This window comes from Hirundo rustica, chromosome 7, assembly GCF_015227805.2.
Source record: "Hirundo rustica isolate bHirRus1 chromosome 7, bHirRus1.pri.v3, whole genome shotgun sequence".
In the NCBI taxonomy this organism is placed as follows: domain Eukaryota; kingdom Metazoa; phylum Chordata; class Aves; order Passeriformes; family Hirundinidae; genus Hirundo; species Hirundo rustica.
Genome location: NC_053456.1, coordinates 25113427 through 25132814, shown reverse-complemented (window position 1 = coordinate 25132814; position 19388 = coordinate 25113427). Strand labels below are relative to the sequence as shown.

Genomic DNA, 19388 nt, shown 5'->3' with positions numbered 1-19388 from the left:
ATCACTACGTAGTAAAGATATTCCATTCACTACGCTCTCCACACAAGGCCAAGTACTGCATCTTGTTCCTAATTTCCAGGGAAAATACAGTGAACTGTTAGGTCAGATGGGAAGGGTAACATCCAGTTCCAACAATTAGGGGCAACAAGCAACAGCATATAAAGACCACAGAGGGCTAAAAGATGCTTTGGTTTTTCTCAGGACATAAGCAGTCTAGGAATTCTCTTTACAAATGTCTGCACTTACAGAACAATATACTAGAAATAAGCAGTTCCTCAGTTTTAACAGATAGTTTGATTTTCTCCGCATCAGATTCAATCAATAATGTGTCTTCCATTAACTGTATGAAACTATTTTCTACCACTTGGAACTCTACTCAGAAAAATTAAACGGGCAACGAAGATAGTGTTTATAATGTGTTCACAGTACAAGTCTGTGTTTGGGATTTTTTTTCCTTTCTTAAGAATAAGGAACATACTGGGGAAAAAGCCAAGTACTGGAAGTCCCAATAACACCCACTGTTTATAATGCAATCAAACATTAACACAAGATAAAAATACTTCAAATGCTGTTCGTTATTCTTCCTCAATTCTATCCTATATGACTTTAAGATATTTAAACTATGTTTATATTTTCAGCTATCCTCCACAGAGTGGCTAGTGTTATAAAGCAGACAGCCAACAGCAAAAGAATAGCTGGAAGTATTTACTCATGTGCTTTACGCAACTGGGACAATTTTAAAATTTCACTTTTGAAGTAATAAATAAGCCAGAAGAAACCACTTGTCAACTGAATTTCCAACAGAGTTACACCACATGTTTTTATTTCTGTATTAATACAGGGATATAGGTGTACATCTAGGTCTCAATGATGTGCCATGCTTTGCCTACCAGGAAGACAGACAGAGTCATCCTCAGCTTTCCTCTTCTACTCTGAGGTTACCAGCCAGGTAGGTCTGCTACAATATTTGTGCACATTCGCTTTCAAGCTCAGTTCTACTACCAGAACATGGTTAACTAAAGCAGAAAAGCAAGCAGCCCACAAACACCTGATGGCCAACGTTTATAATGATCCAGAGCATTCTGAACTTTTGACATAATTCTTCAGCGCCTGCTGACAGGAATGTACAAGTTTGAATTTTTGAAACAGTCGTTGATCAATTAAGTATCACAGCACAAGAACAGGCTTTTCAGTCTGCCCAGAGTCTCTATTTCCAGGTCTTGTACTGCTTTTCAGACCTCCACACTGTAGAATTATTCATATCCTCATTAGTTTTAATGAAGAAAAGCTGAAGTTCCAACTGCTGCAATTATCAGGTTTTCCTCCCCTACATGCTACCAATCATCAAGTTTTCTAAACTTTGGAGCAGCACAACTAATCAGCATAGCTACAAAGCCCTTTCTGCTGCATCATAGTACTTCTCCATATCTTGTTTTGTTTGGTCTAAGGAGGTGAAAAACAAGTCTCCTGAAATATTTTTGACTTCATGAAATGCAGCTTCTTGGTTTCTAAGTGACATTTGGATGAAGCAGTATACAGATTAATTTTTATTTTTTTTTTAAATGCCCATAAGCCTGTCCTAAAATGTAATTCTAAAACCTCCTTTAAGAGCCAGACCTGCAGGGCAGGATGAGAGGTGACACCAGCAGGTACCTTCTTCTGGGGGAACAGATAGAACTTCCAAGCAGACTGGATACAACAGCAACAGCCAGAGGAGGAAGGTACATGAAGTGCTATAGGACGGGTCTTACTACATGTTTAATCACAATGTCTAAGTTATTATATATATCATTCACATATTCCCGGCCTTCCAAGAAACAAATGTCATTTCCTTGATCAGAGGACAGTGGCAAAAATTAGACTGAAATGGCAACAGAATCTCCAAAACCCGTGAGCTACGACAGCAAAGAACGCCCAGCTCAAGAAAGCAGCACAGTCAAAGGAGTGAAAGATGGTCTTATTTTCCCAAGGACACCTACTGTCCAATTCTAGTGCATTACTGCTTAGCAACACATTTTGGGACTGAAGTTCTCCCTGTAGTGGTTGCAAGGACCCAATGTACCACAGCAGCATGACCACTTCATAAATGCTATGAGCAACACCCTCCCCTACCCAGAACCGCTGCCTCTCACCACTTCTGGCAAAAACAGAGCCCACAAAAGGAATTAATTTGGAAAACTGTTCCAGGTAAAAACAATTAGGTTTTTTTTATTTGTGTCAAATTAGTTTAGATGCAGAACTGCTCCTGTACAGTTCAGAAGGCGAGAGCAGCAGAACTGGGTGGGGACAGACAAAAGTGTCTTTGAAAGCTAATGCACACTCAGTTTGGCTCAAGGCTGCCACCAAACCACAGCTAGGGCAAAACTAAGCCTAAGAAACGTTCACGGTCTCTGAGTGCCTGTTCTGGAAGACGAGCTACTGAGGTAAAAGCCTCTTTTCCAGAGACAAAGGAAGCCTAGCAGGCTATGTAAGCACAGGCACACACAACTGCTGCCATCCTCACTTTTGCATGAGAAGACCAGGACAGCATTCTAAAATGGTTACAGGGAAATACTTATGTAAGATGTTAAGAGACCATATATAGCTACAAGTCCTTTGCTGTATCTCAGGCTAGCTTTGTGGGGGTTGGATGGAGCAGGGAAGGTTTTTGAGGTAGGGATTCTAAACACAAAAATGTTGGACCTTTGCCGGCTTTCATCTTGACAAAAAAAAAAAAAAAAAAAAAAAAAAAAAAAAAAAAAAAAAACAAAAAAACCCCACAAACACAAAACAAAAACACCAAGACAAAACAAAACAAAAAAAAAACCCCACAACCTTAAAGAGAGGGGAAAACCAAAAATCTTTGCTGAATGCACTTTGTATTTTATTTCTTAGATTAACTACTACTCTCTCCAAATGATTTTACTTTTCCAGGTAGTGTTTATACATGAGACTCAATAGTATTCTAGCTGTGAAGGTGCTACTTAAATAGCCATTAAGTGAATGCTGCTACTATACAGAATAACAAAATAGAAGCTGTTATCCAAAAGGAGACATTGAAATTCTTTGCTCCTTTATTCAACAGTTACTATAACCAGTTTGCAGGGAGGAGGCACAGAAATAAGAACTACAGTTCTATACAAGGATTACAAATAAAGCCAGTGGGTAGTGTTAGCTTCATACAAGATCTGGTAACTTGAAAGCTAAACACACCACACATGGTGATCAAAGCTCCTTACATGATACATCTTATATCTACCTTCAGCAGTTTAGCTCCAAAGTCACAAAGGGACAGCAAAGCATCTTAAGACACCTAATTCCTGTTGCTGCATTGTTTGTCCATCTCACTAGCATTATTCTACAGTGACCCACAGGAACTTCTTGATCATGCACATTTTTTCCTTGAGGCTTTGACTGCCACAGGGAGATATTAGATATAAAGGAAAGTTTTGGAAAAACCTTTCTTAAAGGCTGAACACAAAACGATGTAAGAAACATGTCATCTAAGAAAAACTTTCAGAAGTGTTAATATAAAATGCATTAGCGCCATATGAAAGATTCCTCAGATTTTTAAACACATAAAACATTAAGATCAGGAAAATCTCAGTACTCAGAAATTCAGTTCTTTGATTTCTTATCAGTCAGTAACCTTTGTGTAGTCCCAGAAAGGCAAGCAATCTTAACTTGAAAGTGCCACTGGTCAAGCTTAACCTAGCAGCTTAAGCTTAGGACCTCAGCCAACAGAAAATGAGGACATTTCTTCAGCAAATGAAGAGCAAGTCTTCATCTTCTCTAACAGAAGTTCTTCCAAGAAAATTATTAGCAACTTGATTACATTAACTTGATTGCATGATCTACTGTAGTGTATTTTATTTTCCTCTTGAGAATTACACCTTAAAGTTAAAAGTGCATTGGGAAAAGGTGTACTACGGGGAAAAAAAAATAAAACTAATTACTATAGCCTGCTAAATAATCATGTAAGAGTAGAACACAAGTTCATTGAAAAGTTAGCTCTTATTTTGTTAGAAAATGCAAAGACATGAAATGGCTTCATCAGGAAGAGAGTAACCAAAAAAATCCCCTATGGACAGAATACTATCTAATTTTAATTAGTAAGAAATCACACACCACACAAAGAAATGCAACTTTGCAAAAACAGTGGTGTAAGTCCAGGTAGTATTTGAATGCTGTTCCAGGAAACCACATAATGCACATCTGTACTTGGCTAGCTGCTCATGCATTTTTATGTTGCATTTTGACTATCGCTAGTCTTCAACTCCGTTTTGAACAAAAAGAAACAGGAAAAGCATCCACAAACAAAGACTTCAACTCAACTTCAAATCAAAGACTTCAAAACAACTTAATTTTTAGAACTACACTTTGCCATATATTGTTTGCAATTGACATTCCACATCATTTTGCTAACATAAATGTATTTCAAACATATGGGAAGTAAAGACTATCTTTTATTCAGCTACAATTATCAAGCATTTCTTTATCAAATGTTTTTATCCTACAGTTTCTTCTGGCACAGAAAGCCAGGAAGGGCCTTGAATTGGACAAGCTAAAGGAAGCCTAGATGCCCTAAATTTTTTCCTACACTTCCAGCATTCTCTCCTGAAGAGAACCTCTCAGAGGTCTGCCCTTTTGCAGCTGCTCTCTGGCCACAGGAGAAACTGTCACTGCTCTCTGCTGTTACTTTACCACCCAAGGTAACAGCAGAAAGCAGTGACAGTTGCACTGACAGTTCTCAGGCTGGTGTTCCTCCACCAACCCAGACTTTTGATAGCCAGAAAGGTTCATCCTCCTCTGAACTCAATCCACCACCTACTGTACCAGCTGTCCTGGAGACACATTGCTTCCTTCTCCATAGCAGCCCCTGTCCTTATCAAAGCCTATTCTGAAACCCATTTTTAACATCTCCTTTGCTCTTCACACCGCTTCTTTCACACTTGTCCAAAATGGTTCCAAACAACAGATAAATTCCAATGATTCTTAAGATTCAGGCATCACGCGTTGATTTGCAAATCCAAGTGATTTGCAAAACCTCTTATTTTCAGATAATGCAGTAAAATCCAGAAAACTGGAAACTTTTTAGACCTGAAGAAAATATTGTTGACTTTTCTTCTTCCAAATAGCTACTTTCAGTTATATGAATGGACAGGTACACCACTAGAAAATAAGAGTTTGAGCATGAGCTAAATCATAACAGAAAACAAACCAGACTACCAAAGATCTGTGTACAAGGAAAAGCATCATCCACTACTGAACAGCAAAAGTGAATTTAAGGAATAATCTGACATCCTTTTGTGGACAGTTTTGCTACACAAACCTGAAGTTAGAATAGCCTTTATACACTTCAAAATGCACCCTGCCCAAAAATGTTAGAATGTTTTCAAAATGGCTTTTTTATTTCTGCTTCTCAAGCCCTTGACTTCTGGATTACCTGGCATCTCTCATAATAGGGAAGGAATCTTCAAAAACAAGGATGCCATTAAATGTCTCAAAAGTGTCTGGATTAAAAAAGCAAGAACTGGACTAACAGCACTGCAACAATGAGAGAACAGCTCTTAATAGCTTTATCTGACTTTGAAGAAAAAAAGGCTTGAAATCCCTAAAGAACTGCTACATGTGAAGCCATTATTGAAGGAAATCAGTAAAAGGGCTTCAAGAACACGTCAGCACAGCAAACATATTCTCATTCTAGAAAGTTCAGAGTATTTCAGCACTACATCACTTTTTTCAACTAGACTAGTTTGTCCTGGATATCATTTCTTACAACATTTCCCTAACTGCACATTTTTATTTAAGGATTCTTTTGTAACTTTTTTTCTAATTAGCTGAACTTTAACCATGTAGCAGCAGCCTTACATCTTGACCCTTAAATGTGTAATTGTAAATATTTTTTTTTTACTGAAGTTGTTGAACTGCTGATCCATCTGTCTTTGAAGAAAGAGAGGAAAACTAAAATCCCTCAAGACTTGAGCCTTCAAGTTACTCTAACTCAATTTCACTATTGATTCCATTGTCACAGAATAAGAAAACAGGAAAGCATTAATACTGAAAAGAATCATAGAATAATTTAGGTTGGAAAAGACCTTCAAGATAACAGAATCCAAGCATTAACCCAGCACTGCCAAGTCCACCACTAAACCATGTCTGTAAGTGCCACATCTACACACCTTTTAAATACCTTCAGGGATGGTGACCCAACCTCTTCCCCAGACAGCCTGTTCCAATGCTTGACCACCCTTTTGGTGAAGAATTGTTTTTCTAATAACCAATCTCAATTTGTCCTGGTGTAACTTGAGGCTGTTTCTGCTTTTCCTATCACTTGTTACCTGGGAGAAGACACTGACCCACCTTACTATAATCTCCTCTCACAAAGGTGTAGAGAGAGAAAAGGTCTCCCCTGAGCCTCCTTCCAGGTTAAACATCCTCCATAAAATTTGTAAGCAGCGTCTATGAACAGTCAGTTCTGGTGCTTTGCAGAAGGTATTTCTGAACTCTCAAAGAGATAAAGGCGTATTCTCTTACTTCTACATATTTTCAGAAGATATTTATTGTACAACAGGTACATCAAAGGTCCATATGTCTCCATCCCTACAGCCTTTCACACACATCAGCCTCTCCACCGCACAAGGAAGGAACTAACTCACACTTACTTGGCCACTTTCAATAGAAGTCTGCTATGCTTCAGCCACAAAGCTGCCTCCCGAGCTGAAGTATGGAGCCAGTGCCCTTCCCTGCCTTTTGAAGTTAAACTCAGGCAGACTTTGTTATACTCCACATTGCAAATATCAAGAAATCAGCACATGTGTGCCAGGTTATGTGTGAATTTTCAAAGGCAATTTGCAACGTATTTTCCTCAAACATGTCAACTATGTCCTAAATAAAGTAAGGGCTGATGTCTCAAAACAGCACATAATAACTGAGTTGGTTTTGTTTTAATAATTGTAGGAGGTACTTACTTTCACAATAGCAGTGGTATTAGGCATCTCACTAGTACACCATTACAAATGGACAGTGCCAAAACACAAATCACAAACTGTTTGCAGCTGCTGAAATATAAGTGAGATTTCTACCAGGGTTTCAAAACTTTAAACAAGCTTTAACTCTCTGGAAGGAAGAGTTAGAAGATCTAGAAGAACACAGCTTGGTACAGGAGTTGAGTACTAATCTAAAATAAGGAAAGCTTACTGTACTGAAGCGTTTTACCAAAACTGTACACAGACCAATATGAATTCTCTAGGCCAGAACACAGTCACTTCTGAAAAGCAATGAAATACCAATACAAAACTTCTCCTTCATCACAGGGAAACAAGGTATGTCACAGTGGGTGTTTAATACCTTGTACTGAAAGAATCTTTGGAGTCCCAACTGTAAAATGGAACAAAAACCCCTTTCTCAATTCATATGCAATCTAAATAGGACACATGATATAGTAGCAACATAAATAGTTTGGGTTGCAAAGGGTGATCTAAGTCAACCCTGCTGCCACAGGCAGGGAAATCTTCAGAAACCCACTCAACTTGACCTTGAATGTTTCCAAGGAGGGGGCATCTGTTACCACTCTAAATACCCTGCTCTAGTGTTTTACCACCCACATTGTAAAAAGTTTCTTCTCAACTAGTCTAAATTGGCCTTCTTTCAGTTTAAAACCATCGCTTCTTATCCTATTTGTAACAGCCCTCGCTATAAAGTTTGTCCCCACCTTTCTTATAGGACCCCTTTAAAGAACTGAAAGGTTGCAATGAATCTCCCCAAAGCCGCCTTTTCTCCACGCTGAACAACCCCAATTCTCTCAGCTTCCAAAACAGATCATAATTAAACCACTATGTGGAAGTATTTAAGAGCTCAGCTTACTTTATATAGCAAGGCAACCCACCAAATTATCTTACCACCACAAGACTACATCATTTTACAACGCCTATCACTCCCTCAGTAAGCATTAACATGTGTGTGCGTAAAGGCACTTAAGCATCAACACGTGTACTCAAAATTCCAAGTATTTGTTACATCAGTGAAAATCACTAAGAAGGAGTAACACTTCCACCAGGTTATGCTTACAAAAAGAGATATTAAGCTTCTTTTCATCAGGAAATTTGAATGTTCATTCAGTTCACTGTGGCCAGATGCACTTAGAATGACCTCCCTCCCTCCCATTGTGCAAGGAACAGAAACCAGACAGCTTCACTTGTCAGATCACCAATTAGCTACAGTACTTAGTGCCCAGATGACAAAACATATTTTCAGGTCAAGAGAAAGTGTCATGGCTGTACAGCTGAATACTCCCCAAAAACTAAGAGACCCAGGTACCAAACCTGCGTTGCTCTGTGTTTTTAATATTCTGAAAAGCCAAAATATGAATCAGATAGGGGGATCAAAAGAAAACCAAACTAGAAAAGCACAAGTTTCAGATTTATATGTATCTTACATAAAGAGAATTTTAACTCCAAAAATCTCCCATTTAGCATTTAAATAGAAAACCTTATTCCAAAACTATCAGGAATTTTATTAATGCCACAGATCTACTGTCACAGTTATTTGCGTATTTTTTAATCTGAAACAAGCAATGGAATACTTATTACAATTGGAAAAAATCTGGTGGTTACAGATGTTCAGAGAAAGAGTTCACAGTTCAGAATGTTCAAACACAAACATTACACTGGAAAAAAACTAAAACTGTGGAGTCCATCTGGTAGGAGCCTTCATGCCCACAGTACTGTTAAAGCAGGTATAGCTGAAATAAGTAACACTTGTGAGATGTTCCAAGATACCCATTTAAAAAAAAAATTACATTATACAGCACTAAATTTGTAAAAGCTTATAAATTCTTCTAGGATGAACAGGAGGTAAATTTACACATACAGGTACCATGTTAGGCTCTAGCCTATAAAACTGAATTTTCTTCAATAACCTAAGCAACATTTGACCAGGTGTCCGTTCTCAGAGCTATGAACTTACGTTGCAGCATATTGCTAAACCTGAAGTTTTGTAACAAGAATGTTTCCAGTAACCAGAAGCACATGATAGCGTAATTGCACACCCTGGAATGTAATACCACACTTAAAAAATGGTTATTTTAATGATTACGCTAATGAGTTCTGAACTTCCAACCCATGTGCATACAGTTTCATAATTACACAGCTTGAAATCCTCATCAGCAAATCCAAATGCTCCTGAAATCCAAATCATTTTATAATCTTGAATAATGCATGGCACCTCTGCAGCAAGAAATTAAAACAAATTTCATAAAAATGCAAAGCTTCATAATCTGTATTCTAAAAGACAGTGCATTACTCAAATAGAGTGTTGCTTAGTAAGTATTAACGATGGTGATTTTTTGCCCCCTTCCCCTGCCCCAGTATTTACAGTTCAGACCCTATGTCAGAAATAAACAGACTAACTCCCACCAAAATACCTCTTTTTTTTAATATATTTATATGTATACGGTGGTTCACAGCATATCCTACTACACAAGAGTGAAATCAGACATCTGTTTCCTAAACAAGCATTGGCTCAAAATTGCATGAAACTTTTTCTTCCTAAAAAGTGTGAAAACATTTTTTTAAAAATAGGCTGCAGCTTGACTGGTTTGCATACTCTTTTGCCAATAGCAAAAACAAAACTCCATCTTAGTTCATTGAAGGGCCAGCAAGTCAAGGTCTATGGTTTCTCTGTAAGAATGACCCCAGCCCCAATGCCTTTTTTTTGTTTGATTGATTTTAAATTATTGGTAAACCCCGGACAGACCCTGTGGAAATTCTTAGCAAGCATCAGGGCTGTCCTTTTGAGCAAGTCCAAAAACTTTGTCAAGATGACAAGAAAAGCCATCATTACAATTAATGAAAGAATCAGAATGGTTTTGGTTGGAAGGGACCATAAAGATTACCCAGTTCCAGCCCTCTGCCATGGGCAGGGACTCCATCCACCAGACCAGGATATGCTCACAGCCCCATCCAGCCTAGCCTTGAACACTTCCAGGGATGGGACATCCACATCTCCAGGCAAACTTGCCAGTGCCTCACCACCCTCACATTGAAGAATTTGCTCCTGATACCTCATCTGTCACCTCTTTTACTTTAGAAGCCTTCCCCCTTGTCCTGTCACTGTCTGCCCACGTAAAAAGTCTCTGTCCCTCATTTGTATGACCTTTTAGGCACTGGAAGGCTGCAATGAGGTCTCCTTGGAGCCTTCTCCTCTGCAGGCTGAACAATCTCAACTCTCTCCCCCTGTGTTCATAGAACAGGTGCTCCTTCCCTCCAAGCAACTTTGTGGCCCTCCTTTGGACCCTGTCCACATCTTTCTTGTGCTGAGGCACCCTGACCTGAACTCAGTATTCCAGAGGGAGTGTCATGAGAGCAGAGGAGAAAGAGAAACAATTCCCCCAGCTTGCTGGCAATGCTTCCTTTGATGCAGCCCAAAAGGATTGATACCCTGCTTTGTTCTTGGATTTTCCACATTTAAAATATGCCCTTTCTAGTACTTCCCTTCCTTGTGGACATATGATGTATTGCTAACCATCAGACACCTGAAGAACTCCTACTGAGATTCCCTTGACAGAAAAGAAATGGCATGGAGCTTTTATTCACAATTCTGTTTTGTCTTTATAACTTCATCACTCAGAACTAGACATGGATATTTATTAAATAAACAAACACTGCCGGCAATAACAATTTCATATCCTAATAACTCTGATTATTGGAAATAACAGCTGAAACTTATTACAAAGAATTTAAACAAGGACGAAATGGAGTATTCTAAATTTAACAAATATGTTATAATACTGTATTATGCTTTTGGAGGCTGTAAACATGCTATTCTGAATAGACATTAAATCCATTTTAATTTTTACAAACATGGGGTTTGAAAGAAGAATGCATTATTAGTTACCCTTTTCCTAATAAAATTTTAAGATTTCTGGGCATCTGTAGTATCTCATTACCGAAATCACAAAATACAAATACAAAACCAGAGGCAGTGAGGAAGAGTCACAAACAGCTGCACATATTATGGCAGAGATACGAACCACAACTTTAGAATTATAATAAGAGGAGAAAAAAAACACAAAACCAAAAACAAATTAAAACCAAATCAAAGAACAGCAGCCCTTACATACAAGTTTTGCCAAATTTCTGCAACTTCATTTTCCTCATCTTGATCATATCAGGCTTTTTGATCTACTAATCCCTTGGTTTGCCTCATTAGCAGCAAAGAACTAAACATCAAAACTGGCTGCCTCTGGACACCCATTTTTTCCGAAAAGGCATTCAAATCTACAGAAGCGTAACCAAGACTCTGCCAGAAGCACTAAGTGTCAGAAGTCTGAAGTGTGGATTTGCTGCAGCCAGTTCAACAGTCAGCAAAAGCACACACATCAGAGCAACAATGGGCTGTGGTAGTAACCAACTAAATGTCATAAAACATTGTGCCAAAGCCCTAGTCCAGAGCAATATTAACCACCTTACAAGGAAGAAAAGCAGAATCAAAGAAGAAAAAATTACTTCTTTCTTTTTGATACAGATTTTACGAAAGACACAGAGCATCCAAGTTATAACACACCATTTTAAAATATCTTGTGTCCATTGCACACTTCCAATGTCACCTAAACATGACATGAAACTAACATCAAACTGCTCTCTGTGCTACCAGACATCACTCTCACAGTCTTATAAAACAGGGATTTTTAAAACTTCTCCAAGGGAAACTTGCAATATGCAATAATTTGTAGAGGAGTTTACAAAAAAAAAAAAAAAAAAAAAAAAAAAAAAAAAAAAAAAAAAAAAAAAAAAACTACAGCATAAGCCTCAACAGGTAAAAATTCTCAGCTGTAATGAAGTCTTATATCTCTTCCTGTTTTTCAAAAACAAGCATAATATACTATTGTACAACAAACTGAAGAATAAAAAAATCCTCTATTCTATACCCCAGTTACCAGAAAGTTACAAACCCCTAGAGAGCTCAATTACACAGAAGTCTACAGTTTGAACAGCATTTATCTAACTTAAGTATGCATTACTTGCATGGATCATATATTTGATAATCAAGCCACATGACAAAAAAGCTGTAAAGCATGACATTTACAGGCTCTGCTGACACGCTGGGAGGTGACTTAAACCAGCACTGAGGCCTCTGCCACCAACATCCAGGGGAAGATTTTGAAGCAGCAACGCTGCAATTCCATGTGAGAAGAAACTGCCTCAGAATATCCCAGCTCTTTATTTAGACTACTGAGACATTGCTATCCACTAGCCCCCTTCTCATTCTCACTTAATTTTGCCATTCTTCATCTTGATGCAGAAATTTTCCTCATCACCTCATAGTCTTCAGTCAGAGCTTCTGTACGTACCTAAGGGTTACCATAGCTCTGATTTACTTCTCTGTTTCATGAGGAATTTGATAATTGAATAGAATAGAAACTGATCAAAGGTGGAATTAGCTTATTAAAATTTAAATACACATTGCACATGAGAGTATGCCATTACTTTCACAGTCAAAATGACAACCCTGAAAGGTCTACAGAGTCAAACCTGGGACAAAAAATAATGGCTCTATAGTGCTAAACTCAAACAGCCATCACCCCCAGTGACTAAACCTGCCTGCAAACAACAGAAAAGTTCCAAATTCACTGACAGAAAACACCCCTGTCAGCATGTCTTTCTACCTGGAAAAACATTTCTTTTGTATAATTATATCAGTCTTGAAGTTCACATCTGCTTCATTTTTATTGCTTTGCTGACAAAACTTATCCAAACCCCCCTCACACTTGCAAAACCATCACTGAAACTAAAGCTACCTGCAAAGGCTTCTGTCTGAAGTAGTGCTTCAAAAAGTTATTTAGCATCTGTGACAAAAGCTTCAGGCAAATCTTGAGCTTCTTATCAGGAGCATGCATGGCCCCAATAGCCATTTTGAGCAGCCAGCAGCTGATTTCCCTAGCATTTGGAGACCATCCAGGAGACATGCTTTCTCAATATTGCACTTCTGCTGGTAGTGAGCTGAGAAGAATTCATTGATTTTCCTATTTAATATTTCATTAAATGCTTAGCTAAAATAGGTATCTGAGCTACACTTAATTCATGCCATTTACTTGATATCATCATTAGAAACACTTAAATGACAGTTGCAGTCACTACAAATCTTGAAAGAGTGTCACTATTTCAGCGTTTCATTGACGTTGCTTTGTGTCCCTCAAAAGCTTCCACTGCTGTTAAAAACCCCTACTCATCTATATTTAACAAAGCAGACACCCAAGAAAAAAAACCTAATTTCTAAGATCATATCGGTATCCTATTTCAGTGTCAGCACAATGCCCATCACAATGACTGACTTTTTTTTATTCTTTCCACTCTTAAAAAAAACCACCCCACACCACAAAACACCCCCCACCACTGGCAGCCGAGCTGCCAACAAACAAGTCTCTGGAGAGCTTAAATCCACATCACCTCCTAGGATGATATGCCTAATTTTTTGCCATCAGCATGATGAGAAATTGTATCTTTACAGAAATGTTCACCAGCTTTGTTGGATCAACTGTAGCTACTGCAATACTGCCCTTGCAAACACAGTCTTACAAAACAACACCCAAGATATCCAAAAAAACCCAAAAAGCACCAAGCAACAAGAAAAAGACAAAAGCAAGCAAACAGTTGAATAAAACCTACAAAACAAAACGACATAAAGAAAAACCCAGCATCCTGATAGCAGACCACCATCTCCGACTTCAGAAGGGCTCTGTTGAAAAGGCACACCTGCAAACACGTTTTGCTTGTATTTAATCCTGTCATAATATGAACATATATACAAAGTTTGATAGAAAGTGTATTTCCCTGTAGACTTCTACATTTATTCAGAAAGCAGAACTGTTCTGATCTAGGAAGCTTGTTGTCCTATAAGCTAAGCAAGTTTTAAGTTAACACAGGCTTTCATCACATCCTCTTAGCCTCCCCAGGTGTTTGCGAGTACATGAAAACATGATTCCGTATAAAAATCAGCAGGAAGTCTAGATGGGCATTAAGTTTATGCATTTGTGTGCCAAACACAGGGCTCCATGTACACAGTGCTGTGAAGGGAAACATTTTGTACCCCATCTTCTACACAGAAAAGGAATTTTCTCAGAACACTTTCTTGCTCAAGAATTCATTCCAAGTAGGAGATCTGTTTAGAACAGTAAACAAAGAGGACTCCATTTATAACTTCAACATTAAAATCAGACAATTTAAATAGCATGTTCTTATTCAACAACCAAAATTCAGGGATTTTAATTAATTCATGATTCAGATTATCAGGACATGAATTAATTGTTGGATAACTGACTGAAAACAAGCTATTTTAAAGCTGTTCTACAAAACTATGTCAACTAGCTTTGACATCCAATTCAGGCCACAGATTATTGCTGAGGCAACAGCAGCAAGAGGGACTCTCAGCCAGCAGAATTTCCAAAGCATTTTCACATGACACATTACCAAGCACATGTAATACTAATTTAGATCTGTTTTATAGGCAATTAAAACATGCCACTCTATCCAGCATGCATAACTGTGCAGTTGACAGCTCTTAATATCATCCACTGAACTGCCTATTTGTTGAACTTTGATTAACTTGGAGTTCCAGAGGAAGTCAGGAAGTTAATGTAAGCAGAGCTCAAAAGCACTGCCACTCCCAGAGATGGGCATTACGCGTTCCAGAGCCGCTTTTTCAGGGTTGAAACTTCACTGTTTATTCCATTTTTCAGTTCCCTCTCATTTGTTCACTAACCCACCACAGCACTTGCTGCTTACCTCATGAGTAGCTGCACCTCCTTAACAGTCTATTGTTAAGGACTGTCAAAGGCTTTTGAAATTCCAAATAAATTACATCTGATAGCACTCTCACTGTTTTGTTGTCACAGTGAAGGAATTCAATAGATTAGCAGAGACATTTTCCTCTGAAGAAACTGTGCTAATTTACTGCTATCAAAGTATGATCTAGAGCAGATTATTTCTTCAAAAAGCACCAGCATTTCCTCTGCCACTGAAGAGCTCGATGGTCAGCAGTGCCAAATACACCTTTAGTTAAAGACATTGAGGTTAAGTGCAAACTTATTTTATAGAGAGTGACTGATTTAAGGTGAAACTGTCACCAGCTTGGATGCATAGCAAAGGATGACAAGGACAGGGGAGCGACAAACCTGTGACCTATCCATTTGCCACATATACAGATAATCATAACCAAAGACAAGCAGAGCACAGATAAATGTACCAAAAATTCCTTCATCTATTCAGGGGCTTGAAACACCAAATAAGATAGCAGGTCAATCTGACTTGAATATCTCCTCCCCTTTTTTGCAAAGCTTAAAGATCCCCTAATAGAGATTCTCAGTGTGAAATAACACTGGTGAAGGCTCAAAAAACTAACAGGACACGGTAAAGTTATCAAAACTACTTGTAGGTCTTTTATAGGGCTGGTTCTCTGATATCAGATCATATCAAACTTTGTAAGTAAGTAGTACAGACAGCTCCTTACATATGCTATGGCCCAACTGCACTCTCAAATGAAAGAATTCTTCAACCCCTTAGACCAGCAGATTCCTTACAACATTCTCCTTTACTTCAATTTAAAAAAAAAAAAAAAAATCTCATTTTTCACTGCAGTTGCTCTGTTCAGCAAGTCCCTTATCCCTGTTTCACCAAGCCACTCTGAAGAAGACAAGATGATAGTGATACATCCCATGTAACTGACACATCAGAGGAAGAGAAATTGAGGAGTTTGCTGCATTTCTAAACCACACCAGCCTACTTCAAAGAGTGAGATTCCAGTTCCCCAGTGAGGTGTCCCCAAGGCAGCCTTAGAGCCTCGCTTAGCACTGTTATAACTGAAAAAACTTGGACTTGAGGAAACTGAGGAAGCTGTGACCTAAAAGTTTATGCAGCTACACATACTCAACCAGTGACAGCCACCAACAAGGCAGAGCGAATGCTCTGGCCACAAGTTAAAAACTACATGGCATATCAAATATTTTGCACTTGATGCTCACATTTCCACAAGTGATCCTCTATCAGTATTTTAAACTGAGAAAATCCTGGGTAAATGTACTAATTTTCATTAACTAATGAGACCAGCAAAACATCTCTGATATAATATCTCATTTTATGACATTTTATGCCTATGGTCTTATCCTTTATACACATCTGATCAATTTCAGAACTCAGTCTTTTTGTCTCCTAACACTCCTGAAAAAAAATCTTAAGGTGTCTTAAGCATAGTTTCAGTAAATATGGACAAGCAAGAAACACAAATATGATTAAAAATATATATAGCAGAGTTCCACTCTTTTCAAGAATTCCCACACAAACCACCCTAAAATGACACCGAAGTACACCCTAAACAATTTTCTAAGATACAAAGAAGCAGCCTACCATTAATCATAAGCAAAATGTTCTGCTTTGTATTAAGTCATTGAAGAATCAACACAGCATACAAAACTAGCAATTCTGTTTGCAATATACTAAACTGTTTTTTAAGTCATCATGCATATGGTACTTTAAATAGACAAAACAATTTGTCTAAAAGCACAAGCATACAGGCATAGCCCATATTTGGATCTTTGGTTTAAAGCCATTAAATATTTTTTCCTCTGATTTTATAAAGAAAAAGAGAAAGATAAAATCAGCAAAGTTTTATAACTACTACCACTCCCCCTCCATGCTAAATAAGCCACCAATAAGTTTCCCAAAACTAAATTTTTCTGACAATCAAAAATAAATTTAAAAGGGGTTTCTCTGCAGTTACTACTTCTCTACCCAGAAAGGAAATTTGTCTTATTTTAATTGAAATTTAGGGAGTTAGAGCTTTTAAAATGAATAGGCAGCCTGCTTAGACTTTCAGTAGCAAATCATAGGAACTTCTCCCAAAATTTAACAGTTGAAGCAGTTATTCTTGTAATCACAGGATTTGTCTATTTCATCACACTCAACCATGACATTTGGATGATTCTCAAAAACTTAATTTAGTGCAAAGGAAGAGATTATATAAGATATTTTAAGTTTAAGCGGCATAAAAAAGAAGAAAAAAGGCTTGTAAAACTCACATTCTTTCACCATGCTATTTGAATATAAAAATAAGAAAACACAGAACTGCTTGAAAAGGTTAAGGACTAAGTGTGAACTGCTGGGCTTCTCTTCTCACTGCCTGGGTCATGCTTCCCACTCCCCCATTCTACTCCAGAAGGGGGGAGTTACAGCAGTTATGGGCAGATGTGTTTAAGAATATTTAACACCCACTTCACCTGCCAGATGTCCAAGAAATGCGAAAGCAGCACTCGTTAGTTGAAAAGACACATCGTATTTTCATACAAGCTCTACCTTATCTTTGTCTTCCACAACATCTGCCAGCACATCATCTGGGTCCAGGATTCCTCCATCTGTATACTCCAGGTGGTGAATATTCACCCAGGAAGCTGGATCCTGTAAGACAGATACAAGACTTCTGAGCCTACCCTTGCATGATTTTAGTGCTGTCAGACAAAGCAGTTTTGTGTCCCACTTGTTTTCCACCTACTTCCCTTTATAGTCACAAGGTAGAAGACTGGAGCCACTACTCACAACTGAAACTGAGAGCAAATTAAAACTACAGATGAAAAACAAGGCAATACCTATAGAACACCACACAAAAAATGTTTAAAACACACATTTTTATTTCCTTATCAATCTTTGTTAACTTGAATAGAGAATTTAAAATAATATTTAAAAAAAACCTTTTTGTTTTACAACCCTTTATAGATGGATTATTTTGGTTATTATCAGCCCAAACACTTAAATAAATAAATCTATATATATGGATGGACATGTACCACTCCTGACAGGTAGTGGGGAGGTGTATGCATATATTTTTAGATATATAAAACACATCCATCATTTCTTTCTCTGAAGAGGCAGATAATCATATTGTGGCAGAAACCCCCAAATGAGTAAGTAAATTCCAGCTTGCTTTCACGAATAAACACTTTCAAATGCCAATGCAACACTGTGTACCATATTAATTCTCCAAAACTAATGCTTTCTTCATACATTATTAACTCCTTCACTTCAATAACCAGGAGTTCAGCCATCATTCCACTGACCCTGAAGCCAAAAGGTTCCAAGTGTACTGCCCAGCATTAATTCTCCCTGACAGGAAATACAAAATCAGAGAGCGGACAAACAGACAGTAGCCACTGCCCACAAACTGTACCAGCTACCTGTGTACACAGCTTCCAAGTGGTATTTATGCCTGCACTGCCTTAGTTAGGACTTGTCCTCCTAGGACCAGGTACTGCTAAATGAGCACATGGCAGCTCAGTGAGTCACAGTGACACATTTGGTACCAGCACCGATGAACGTTGCATCTGCTGCAGCACCACGAAGAAGAAGAAAAATGCCGAATGCCTCGTTAGGATTATGAAGCATATTTGAGTCCTCCATCAGATATAATAGAGTGGCCAGAACATGCTAAAATTGCGGGCCAGAAAGGGGCATGCACACACATAGCTTTGAGAAATGTTCCAGAAATGGACCAAAAAAAAAAAAAGACTGATGATAACATGCAACTGAGGGTTAAGTGTAACTAGATACAGTACTGCTGCATGACAACCACACAATTAAGCATCTAAAAGTATGTCTATTTGTAATGTGTCTATTTAATCTCTAACTTACCTTTTACCTCATTTTGCAATGAAACTACCCATTCGTGAAATAGTATGTGCTTGTTCATTCTGGACATCACATGTTCAAAATCACAAAATTTAAGAATATCAATTAATATGCTTTTTTCTCTGCAAAGTGACCAAGCGTGGACAACTATCACAGCTCAAATTTCTATCCTTAAGCCCAGGACTTAGGTATTTTTACCATAACCATAAAATTCTAAGATGAAGAGGCAGAAAAAAAGCATACCTTTTTGCAAAAAATAAGCACGTTAATTTAGATCATACAATTTACCTAATGCAGATACCTTGAAAAAAGAGCGTCGTTTGACCCTACCAATAAACTTACGAAATATGATACTCTAAAACCAGAACACTTGAGTAGCTACAGATTTTCCTCTGAACCCTTTAACTAATGCAACCACAAAGCTTTTAATAGTTAGCAGCACTAAAACAGCATGATTGAAAACCACTCCTCTTAACTGGGTAAACTTCTGCAGCTAACCGATTTGGCTGAAGTACATTAAAACCTGCTGTATACATTATGCTGTTGAAGTGTTAAGAATAAAGCTGAAGTTAAAAAATACACAGCTGATCACGATATTTGCTTTCCATGTTCACTTCTATTTGTGATTCAGTAGCTGCACCAACACAGACGTGTCATTGAAACAGAAACAAAGAAAAAACAAGTGTAAAACCCTATTGTCCCAATAGAATGCTGCAAGTTGGCAGGACACAAGCTTGA

The 19388-nt window shown here is 38.0% G+C and overlaps 1 protein-coding gene across 5 annotated transcripts in view; it reads right to left on the bottom strand.

Annotated features, from left to right (window-relative positions):
• PARD3B (par-3 family cell polarity regulator beta) overlaps window positions 1-19388 on the bottom strand; it is a 393607-nt gene that overhangs the window by 352846 nt on the left and 21373 nt on the right. For 4 of the 5 annotated variants that reach the window (XM_058421311.1, XM_040069267.1, XM_040069269.1 and 1 more), the window contains exon 2: window positions 17325-17426. In XM_058421311.1, the coding sequence (XP_058277294.1) occupies window positions 17325-17426 (102 nt within the window). Of the gene's footprint in view, window positions 1-17324; window positions 17429-19388 lie in introns of those variants that run through there. The other variant, XM_058421313.1, reaches the window with a different exon arrangement.